The sequence below is a fragment of the Kryptolebias marmoratus genome, linkage group LG9 (genome assembly GCF_001649575.2).
Source record: "Kryptolebias marmoratus isolate JLee-2015 linkage group LG9, ASM164957v2, whole genome shotgun sequence".
Lineage (NCBI taxonomy): Eukaryota > Metazoa > Chordata > Actinopteri > Cyprinodontiformes > Rivulidae > Kryptolebias > Kryptolebias marmoratus.
In genome coordinates this window covers 8,840,104-8,851,197 of record NC_051438.1, presented here as the reverse complement: position 1 = coordinate 8,851,197, position 11,094 = coordinate 8,840,104, and the positions used below count along the sequence as shown (strand labels likewise).

The following is an 11,094-nucleotide window of genomic DNA, read 5'->3' as shown; positions in this document are numbered from 1 at the left end:
TAATCATCAAAATTAAACGAAATAAACATTTGAAATATATGAGTTTGTATGTAATGTATGAATATAATATACAAGTTTCACTTTTTAAATGGAATTACTGAAATCAATCTACTTTTTCATGATATTCTAATTTTATGACCAGCACCTGTAAGTACAGTTCATTTACCATTTCCTATTTGAATCTTTCAGGGTAAACCACATCCTGCATCCATCTGATCCATCTGCTTCTCAGTAGAAGAGCTCTGAAGGGTGCTGAGCTGACCTGCCTCCTCAGTTCCTAGACATTTACAGACTGTTATAAAAAAAAAAAGGAGAGCAAATGTGGTCCTGTTCCACCTGTCTTGAGATGTGTTGCTGCCATAAAATTCACATTTCCCTTATTTTTTATTTTATTTGTTTATTATTTATATTTATTATTTGTTTGCTGTGAATAAAATAAGGGTTTATAAATAGCTCTGCTGTGATTTTGTTTACATTTTAAACAACGCCCCTACATTTTTGAGAAAAAGTTGTCGAGTTGCAGACAGGTCACTCGTACCTCCTTCAGCGGGTTGAGAGGCTTGGTGAAGATGGTTTGCCAGTACGCCCACACGAACAGGATGAAAATGACATGGTACGCCAGCAGGTACACCACTGCACACAGAACAAACACGAACAACATCAGATTCGCCTCTCACTTTGTGTGTTTGACCAGTCACTCACAGTCTGGAGCTTCTCTGAATATCAGTAATATTCGTGCGAATCTTTGTGTTCTTCCCTGGAAAAACCTTCAGTCATTATAATCAGAATTATGAGTATTTATTATTAATACTGATCATGCAGAGATGGGCCAAGCGCTTAGATGTGGGGGAAAAAAACTCACTTGTAGTTAGACCTCTGATTCTCAGCTGCAGACAACTTTTACTTAATAAAAATCCTAACATGCGACGTCATTTTTCATGCTGACGCACCTTCCTGACCACAGCAACGCCGTCTGCAACTTGTGTTTTTTTTACCACAGAGTGGATTAAAATTAATGAAGGAGGGCGTCTAATGTGCTAAAAATCCCCCAAAATAGAAGCCCGCTCACAATAAAAACGCTAACATCTTAATCTTCCTGCCATGGACAGATTACAAGCCAAGCGGGAAAACAAAGATCTGTTTCCCCGCTTGGCTTACACGATGTAATGTTCACGGTAATCCAGCAAAAAAAAAAAAAAATTGTGCCGATTTTTCCGTCTGGGCTGTTCCAGTGAGCCAACAAACCACATCACCGTTCCTAAAACTCGTTGGTTTTCTTTATTTTCTTTCAGCTCGTCTTCTTTGGATACAAAAAGCCGAGTTCGTGTTAAAGAGCACACACTTTCGGCTGATACGGGCTGATCTCAAACCTCCACCAGGAACAGAGCGGCTGGAAATGTCTTACCCTTTTCTCCGGTGTCGTCGATGGATTCTGAAAAAAAATCAAGCATAAAAGACTCAGTCAGGCTGGAAAACAACACTTCTTTTTTACTCTGAATCCTTCGGGCTGGTGAGGAAATCCGTGTGGTGTATGTGTGTGTTTGAGTGTCTGACCAGATCAGCAAACCAGAATCAAAAAAACTTGTTAAAAATAAAAAATAAAATGTTCAAAGGTGCCAATAAGCTGCTGACCCACCTCCCAACAATCATCAAGAAGCTCAGTAATAACTGGGACTCCCGTCTGTAATAACCTAACACGACAAAATGCAGACATTTTGACGTATGAGCTGCATAAAGAGAACTCAGACCAGGATCAGCGTTAAAGCTGCTGCCGCCGTGCTGTCACCACGGTAACCACACACCTGCGTGACTCACTCCCTGACAGCGGGGGGAAGACAAACAAAAAAAAGAAGCAGACTTGAAATTTAACTTCAAACAAGCAGTCACTGCAAAAACTAGAAGTCACCCATGGAGCATTTTTCTGGTCCAAAAGGCGTCTGAAAGACGTCCACAGACGTCTGCGCTAGAACTGGTCTGGATTTGGTCAAAAAATGTAAAATTTGAAGACATCTAAATTTCACTTAGACATTTTTTCCTTGTCTTTAAGGTGTCCGAAGGTTTCAATGGATGATCTAAAAAAACAGCTCATCAAAGTCTAAGTATTGACACTTGTGTTGGTAAAATCATATAACATTTATAAATAGTTTGTTAAACTCAGCCTCGTAGTTGTTAAAGAATGGTTTATAGTCTTGAAGTATTGATATCTAACTAGTTTAACCAGTTGGTTTAAGTGTGAGTTAGGGTTAGAAGTACACTTTCATCCAAAATCCAACATTATGATTTAAAATAATCGCAACTTTTATAATAACAATATCTGATTTATATTCATTTTTTTACCCCCATTCAAAAACTTAAAAACACAAAAAGAATATCATGAAGTTCAAAAGTCCTAACCTGTAAGTGGCAGAAGTGTCCGATGTCTACAGTGTTTTATGTAAAAGATATGACAAGTTCAAAAAAAGACTGTACTTCCAGTTTTGGAGATTAAATTCTGAGCTCAGCTACAGTGGAAGTCTATGAGAGTTTGGATGTTTCATATCAGTGAGAAACAGACTGGGTGACAGAAGGCAGAAATGCCAACTTTTCAATCTATAAGCTATAAAAGGAAAGTCAAGTTTGCGTTGTATTATAAGGGTTTGCAAAATCCTTGGAAAGTAACTCAAAAGTTAGAGGTTAGAGCATGTGACATCATCACACTCTGTCGTAAAATCTTCTTTAATGTCTATTGTGTTAGAAACCCTAAAAGATATCAAAACTCCAGATAGGTCGTCTAAAGTCCAACTTTACCATTTAAACTTTCCGCGTTTTTACCGTAAAGTCTGTCTGAGCTGTACTGTAGAGCTCCAGAGTGGGCTGAGTTTTCTCACTCATTTAGCCAAAATCCTCATTATTGTCTTAATGGAGTTGTTGTTTTTTTGTGTGAATTGTGTCTACACTACGAGATGCACTTCTACTAAAACCCACAGCACGCTGTTCCCAATCAAAACGCAGTTCTAATGTGTTTTTGTATGGGTTTTTCCAAATCTCTGGAGGGAAACGTGAATCAAAAATTGCGACAAAAACAACAGAATAACGTCCAAAATAGTAACGAGGGTGCTTCGGTGTTGACGCACTGGCATAGCTGATAAATAACACTGTCGACCCTTCATTGTCCAGCGCCACACGTTTACCTGCGTCTCATAGCAGCCCCATGAAAGCCAACACCTCGGGGGGTTCAAACCCCACACTAAAGACCTCGTCTCAAACCCCTGAAACACAAAGTTCCTGACCTGTTGGTGGACCGGCTGACGGGGTTTTCAGATTTGTCCCGATATCTAAGCAACGATGAGCCGAGCGTGTCATCCGCCTTTGGCAACCGCCCCGAGAAGCAGCGAACATACGTGGAAATGAGGGAAAAGGTGAGCCAAGGAGCTGAATCGAGGCGCGCAGCCAAGAATCGTGTTCACGCCGCCCTGCCAGCATAAAAACCCCAGAGTCTGACAGAGCGTGTGTGTGTGTGTGTGTGTGTGAGAGAGAGGCAGAGGATGTGATTAAGGACACATGCAAGGATGTATATTGATGCGTCTGTGAAAGCTTCTCCTCTGCATTCGGGCCAAAAAAATAAAACATTTTCCAACGAATGGCTGACACCGAACTCTCGCTGCTCGGTGCTCCAACAGAAAGTGGGTCGACCTCAGATTGCTCGGGGTCGGATTATATAATCCAGACAATGAGATTAAGTGGGCTGAGAGGCATCAGCTGACGACGCTTTCGCACAAACGGCTCCGTTGTGCGTCTGCGGCGCGGAATGCTCGGAGGCCCGAGCAGCTGCTGCTTGTTGTCGTCGTCCGTCCGCCCCGTGTGACCTGAACGCATCACGGCTTCACTCTTGTGATCCAGCGCATGGTCCGAAACAAACACGGCGTTCCGCCCCACCGCGGCACTGATCCGTCAATAAAAGCCTAGAATTCCTTAAAGGAAGCCACATCGCCTGCCGCCTTTCATATTAGAGCTTCAAACGAAGATCATCTTATGATAAAAAGTAGCCATTTTGGTCAACTCTGTAAATGATGTTACGCACAAACTCATGTGACGTTATAAGATCTTCTGAGATGTGTTTGTGCTCAGAGTATGTGTTGGGAATCACCCTCGGCTACTACCACACCAAAATTTGTCTTAACATCTGTGCATCTGACTGGGTTATAGCCATTTTTGTGCTGGCTCATGTCAATTAGCTGCGGCACCCATCTTGAACTGAACTATTTCCAAAAGTTAATCAGTTGCAGTCGTACATCCAACGATTAATTTCTGAAAGTTTCATTAAAATTCCTCCGGTAGTTCCTGAGATATTTCGCTAACAGACAAACTGGGCTGACTCCAAGAGTTAATGCTAAAGTTCTGAACACAGATGTTGCGTGATGTGCAGCGCCTGAAGCGCGTGTTTTTAGTGACTCTCAGCTACGACCACACCAACTCATGTGTCAATACCTGAACAACTGACTGGGTTATAACCATTTGTGTGATTTCAAAGCTCAGTTAGCTGTGGCGGCCATCTTGAATTGGGCTGGCTCCAAAAGTTAATCAGTTGTAGGAATACATCCGATGACTACATCCTAATAGTTTCATTAGAATACGTCCAGTCGTCCATGAGATATTTTGCTAACAGACAGACACGAGCTAAAGCACAACGTCCTCCTTCGCCTTTCGGCAGCAGGTGAGCCGCTGACTTTGAGAGGGGGGGGGGTTCCTTCCTGCTGCACATCTGGCTACATCTGGATTACAACCCAGCCCTCCGCCTTTCGGACTTTTCCCTTCAAGCGTTCCGACGTGCTCAGGCACATAGAAAGCATTAGCATCCAGGTCAGGATTCACTGAGGAAGCCCGGTGTGTGTGTGTGTGTGTGTGTGTGTGTGTGTGTGTGTGTGTGTGTGTGTGTGCGCGCGCGTGCCGTCCGGCTCGGAGCAGGTCTGAGCTGAAAGCCATTAGGAGTGGGGCTTTGTGCCAGCACGTAATGCTGATTGTGTTGGAGGGGAGTGGATATAAATCTGAACCTGGGTGAAGCCTGGAGGACTTAGAGCTGACGGTGGACTCAGACGCAACTGTCGTCTTTCTCGTGTACCCTGTGACACAGAACTGGTCGGGAAAATTCATCTCGAGCTTCTTAATTAATATTTGTAAAAAAAAATAAATCAAATGGCTTCAGGTGAAAACATTTTAAAAAATGCATGACTGACCACACAGGAGTCTGTCTTCTTCACCCCCAAACTCAAATGTCTATTCAGAATAAACCCTCTTACAAACAGCAGGCAGTAGTATCCCTCCCCTCCTCGCTGTCTGTCTCACACACACTCCTCATAGTAAACACACACACACAGCTGGCTCTTACCTATGCAGAGCTGCAGGACAAACGCGTAGTAGGACCAGGCCACTATGAGGGCAATGAACAGGACCGGGATCCAGTACAGAACTCTCTGACAGCCCCGCTTGATGCTCCTCGGGCCAGACGGTGCCATAGTAGTCTAAAGGAAGGGGATCATTCCTCCGTCCGTGCGCATAGTGTGCCTCTGTGTGTGTGTGAGAGAGAGAGTGTGTGTGTTCTGGTAGAATGTCACTGGATCTTAGCTCCGAGTCTGATCAGACAAAAACATCCTTCCAGACCTCCCCGCTGCAGCACCGCTCTCCTCTCTGATCGTCCTGCTCTACAGACAACACAGACAGCTTACACGCGCGCGCGCGCACACACGTACAGACACACACACACACATGCGCGCGGAGACGCAGGACTGAGAGAGCCAGCGCCGCCTCCCGACACGTTGCCATGACGTCCGCGGGATGCTGCAAGCCTGGCACATTTCTCTGCGCGCGCACAAGGTGGGTTCATCAGGTTCAAACTCGGCGGCGTCGCGAGCGTGCACGCACGCACACACGAACAGGGACCGCGGGAAGACCTGTTCCGGGTGGACTGGAGATTAATAACAAACACGAACAAGTTTAGAGCATGCGCAGTGAGCACCTACAGCACATTCATCACTATTAGAATATCTCACTGCCAAAAATAAACTTTAATCATGCTTGCATTTACTAATATTAACAGTCTGGTCATATTTACAGTGATATTTTGTCAAATAGTTATAAATAATTACTACCTTCTCAGCCGTGACAACAAAACGAAAGGGGCAAAAGTCTTCGTCCAGGCTAGGCTAATAGCTAGCTAAACGAGCGCAGCCTCTTATTAGCTTTTCAGGCTTCTAAAACAACATTTTGTAAAAAAAAAAAAAAAAAAAAGCAACATTATACTGGTGGTAAAGAAAGCTACATTAACTACCATTAAACACATAGACTCTAGCAGGACATCGCTTTGTTTAGTTTGTCGCTGATTTCTCAACCAAATGTGTGTTACTCCGCGAGTGTGCGTTCTGCGGCCGAGACCCGCTGCCCAGGCGGAGGGATACACGCACCGGCCTCAGCACCAGACGACGTTGACAGATAAACGATTATTACCGTATTTACACGATAGCTTTAGGGTCTATGCGATATTTTTTCTGTTTTTTAAAACGAAAAGAAAAAAAATAAATAAACACCCTTAAATTATCAGAGAGTGATCGACCAACCAGACTCAGCACATATAATATTTTGGGTCAAAATGGGATATTTTACAGCAACAGAAAGACATTTCGCCTTTTCCTATCTGGCAACCCTCGCAACATCAGCCCAAATAAAGTAGAGGTTTAATATTAGCTAAAAGTTGTAAACTGCTACTTTTCCAAGGTCTTATAATGGCTGGGGGTGCTACAATGCTAAGGCTTGTATTTCCCTGGGTTGTTGGTTAAAAAAAATTCCTGGCACTTGTGATGCAGGAAGTTTGAACGTTACGAAAATTTGCGCAGCTGATTTCCCCTCAGAATAATCACAGAGTGGTCATGGGTGTCCAAAACATGTCTCAAACCCTTCCCAATTTATTGTCCGTGAGTCCGAAAGTTTGAGAAATGTCGGTGTGGCAAACTACAAAATCAAATTTGTGACTTTTTACAGACAGCAGAAACCGGACATCACGGGTGTCACGTGACGGCTCCTGCAGCCTTCAGCAGGACAACCCCAACATTTCCTGAACATTTCCTCCAAATCTGTTCGTTAGTTTTTACCTGATCTTTGCTAACAGACAAACAAACCAACGGACACGACCGGAAACAGAACCTCCTCGGTGGAGGAAACAAAAGGGTCACATGTAGAAGCAGAGATGAGGTTTTACCTGTGACCTTTGACCCCATGAACCTTGAAATCAACAAGCATCGTCTTTGACCAATGAGGTGTCCAGCTGTGCAGTTTGACGTTCCTACATTACACTGTTGCACAGTTAGAGCACTAGGTCAACTGTGATGTTGACCTTTGTCCCAATGACCTTGAAATTAATGGTGATCACCCTTGAGCCATGAGGTGTCCAGCTGTGCAGTTTGACATTCCTGTTATACAGCTGCAGAGTTAGAGCACGGGCTGATCTGTGACCTTTGACCTTGATCTTTGACCGGATCACCACCAACATTTATTCACATGTTCCTTCTACCGCGATTGACGTTTTCTGCAAACTTCATTAACATCCATTCATAACTTTTCAGGGAATCTTGAACCCAAACAAACAAACAGATGCTTCTGAAAACATGACCTCCTTGGTGGAGGAAATAACACACTAACATCTGAGCTGTCAAAAACTGTGCAAACCCTTCTTGTTCCTACAAGCTGTACACTTCCTGTAAAGCTCATATATCAAGATGTACGTAGGTATTTATCCTTTTCTTTCACCCAGTGACGTTAAGGCTCTTTTTAATCTGTCATGTCTCCTACACAGAACCCCGCAGACACATAAAAAGGGAATGTGTGATGATTCTGCCACTTACCGTTCAGGAGTGTTTTCAATACCTCTTATCCACTACTCTGTGTTTCTGTCTGCCTGTCTCGTGAAGCGTGCTGTCAGGGAGTGACAGACACCGATGTGTGGTTACCACGGTGACCCTAAGGAGCCACTGGCAGCAGCTTCAACATTTCTTCTGCTCTTTGCACTTCTTGCACAGCAGAACATCAGCATTTTGTCAGATTAGATTAAAACAAAAGGAAGCCCCAAATAATCGCTGGGCTTTAGAGGAAGTTGGAGGACGGAGCTGCATCGGCAGCCTTCAAAACCACTTCAGATGTTTTTTTACACTTGTCTTTGACCAGTTTTGAGCCTGAGTTTTATGCTTCAGAAAATATGTCGTTCCCATCAGGCACAGCTTCAAAGATGGCTGTAATAAACAAAACTGAACCAGTTTATGTGTTTCATAAAATAACCAGGTAGACTAGTAACTACAGCCACATAAACACAAATGAAGTCAGAAGTTTTCCATCTGAAATCAGAAGACATTTTATCTGTGAATTATTAACAGAGGGAGTCACACTGTAGCCTGTGTCTCCGTAGGATCGGACTCAGGTCAGTGAAGGGAGTCCTGTTAGATCAGACAGACCTTTAACACAACCGTGTCCAACCCTGGTCCTGGAGGGCCGCTATCCTGCAAGTTTTAGATGTTTCCCTGCTCTTCAGCAGCTCTTCAAGTTTTGCAGAGGCCTGCTATTTACTCAGGTGTGTCAAAGCAGAGAAACGCCTAAAACAGGGGTCTGCAACCTTTCCAACCAAAGGAGCCATTTCTGCTTCCTGTCTCGCTAAACAAAACATTTCCAGAGCAGCGAAACCTACTTCAAGATTTAAATAAAGCTAACACGACTTATTAAGTGTTTTAAAAATACTGTATAAAAATGATCAAATTAAAGATCTGTAATAAATTGTTGACATTTCTTGTAGTTTTGCTTGTTAGGACAAAGAAAGCGACTCTGGACTGTCAGCTTGTCTGTATAATTGTGGAAAAAATAACAAATGATAAAGTATACACAGTCTAATAAGCTTTTAGAGTGATTAGGCTACTTTGTTGAGCAATTAATTGACTTTCTTGTGCTTTAGGCAAAAACCTTAATTTATTTAAACTTTTATTACATTTTTATCAGAGGTAAACCTTTTTTTTATTATTATTACCACAATAACTTGCCATATTTTTGTAAAACGCCTAATTCCAGTGGCTCTATATAACAAAACTCCTCAGTAGCTTGGTTCAAATGTGCTAAAATGTTTACATTTTTATTGATGTTTTTCTGCCATGTATAATTTTTTTTTTTACAGATACTTTATTCAGATATTTGGATAAAACTGGATGGAAATCAACTTTTTTTTGTATTGTAGTTACAAATTTATTTAATTTCTTTTCTGCGTTAGTTTCGGTCAAAGAGACGCTGAAGGGGGAGGGACTAAAGAGCCATGTGTGGCCCCTGAGACCCCCGACCTTAAAGCATGCAGGATATTGGCCCTCCAGGACCAGGACTGGACCCCACTGATTAGATGTGACACAGATATCTCGTACATATACAGCAGAACACCACACGGAGTGTCGATTAGCTCTCTCCAGCCTGTACGGAAAGTTTTACATATTATCCCCGATGCTCCTTCGCAAGTTTTTTTTCCGAAGAATGAGAAAATAACAACGGCTAGTATCTTCAGAGACATTTCTGGCTGAGTGAGACTGAAGGAGTGGATTGGAGTTTCGTGGTGTGACTTATTGGTGCTACAAGAGGATCTGATGCATGAATGCAATCCTTTTCAACAACCTGGAGAGTTTGAGTTTCTGGCACCTCAAAATTCTGCAACACAAAGGTAGAAATGAAAGAATATTTTGGATTGTGGGAGATAAACGCACACTTAGAGTCAGTTTAATCTCAGCAATTAACCTAACATGGATAGTTTTAGTTTGCAGGACGAAACTGGACACAGAAAAACTGCACAGTCCAGATTCAAACCCAGAGGTCGTCTCACCTCTTGACCCAAATCAACTGGGAGGGGGATTTATTTCCTGCATACTTCATCCAAATCTGTTCATTATTAGTTGTTCTGTAATCTTGCTAACAGATAAACAAACACGACTGAAAACAGGACTTCCTTGGCGGAGGTAACTACAGTACATTTTTTTAAAAAAAGGCTTCACTGTGGTTTCATCAGTTCACAGAAAGTTATTTCAGAGACTGTTTGTTACTTTTGTCTGCAAACATTAGTCTTTTTATTCCCTTCGATATCGAGGCTATATTTTGTTTTGTGTGCGGCGTATTTGTGGAAACCGCTACTTGAGATGTTTTTTTCCCCCTTTTACAACCTCGAGACCTGAATGCTCTCTTAAACTGGCAAAAGCAGTGTGTGTGTGTGTGTGTGTGTGTTTTAACCATGTGATAGACCCGATGAGCTGCATCTTTTTCAGCTTAAAGAGGCTCCGTCCTGGAGCCTTCTGCAGACCAAAGCTGGAAGACAGGAAAGGATGAATTCATTTCCAGACACTTTCAAAGAACTGGGCGCCGATATTTTCGAGCAGCGGCGTGAGGGAAACCTCCTCCTCCCCGAGCGCGACTTGCCGCCGCGTTGGGATCTGTTTGTACAATCTTCAAACGACCTCTTTCGAGGTGCGGGATTAGAGCGTGGACAAATTATTACCCCGCTGAATGAATCATTTAAAGATTTAAAAAAATAAATAAATAAAATACAGTCCCCGATCAGTGTTGAACACCCACACAGCTCCGGGTTGCTTGTGATTAATACTGTTAATGATTTGCCTTCAGGTTGAGGCTAAAAAGCTCATTTATTCAGCTGGGATCCGGCCGTCAGCAAACACGGAGAGATGAATGTGCTTCGTTCAGAGGAGTGGCAGCTGCTCACTGTTGGGCCTAAATTTCATTAAAAAAAAAAAAAAGTGATCACAGCTGCAATAAAGCAAGAAACTATCGATGTAGGTTAAAGTATTAAGAAGACAGGAAACAATGGATCAGAAATAATTTAGTATTTATTGAGCCAGACTACTGTAAACACGTCTGCCCTCTGTAACAGTCAAGCCTTACAGAAAAGAACAGGGTCTCCAACATGATTTATTCCTTTGATTATCATTAAAGGGATATTCTGGCCAGTTCGAAGCGGGAGAAAATGAATATCTTACCTGTTGTAGATAGCTCAGAGTTTGGTTCTGATCAGTCTGATGAGCGAGCAGACCGAGGGGGTAG

At 42.8% G+C, this 11,094-nt stretch overlaps 1 protein-coding gene across 7 annotated transcripts in view; it reads right to left on the bottom strand.

Annotated features, from left to right (window-relative positions):
- zdhhc2 (zinc finger DHHC-type palmitoyltransferase 2) overlaps positions 1–5,753 on the bottom strand; it is a 20,053-nt gene extending 14,300 nt beyond the window's left edge. For 2 of the 7 annotated variants that reach the window (XR_005233589.1, XM_017419775.3), the window contains exons 1-3: positions 5,366–5,744; positions 1,406–1,432; positions 539–633 (exon numbers count right to left, since the gene is read on the bottom strand). Coding sequence is in view for 3 of the 7 variants with exons in the window: in XM_017419775.3 (XP_017275264.1) it covers positions 539–633; positions 1,406–1,432; positions 5,366–5,492 (249 nt within the window). In the remaining 4 variants the exon portion in view is untranslated. Of the gene's footprint in view, positions 1–538; positions 634–1,405; positions 1,433–5,365 lie in introns of all 7 variants that reach the window. The other 5 variants (XR_005233588.1, XR_001808660.3, XR_001808662.3 and 2 more) reach the window with 5 other exon arrangements.
- Between the last annotated feature and the right edge of the window lie 5,341 nt (positions 5,754–11,094).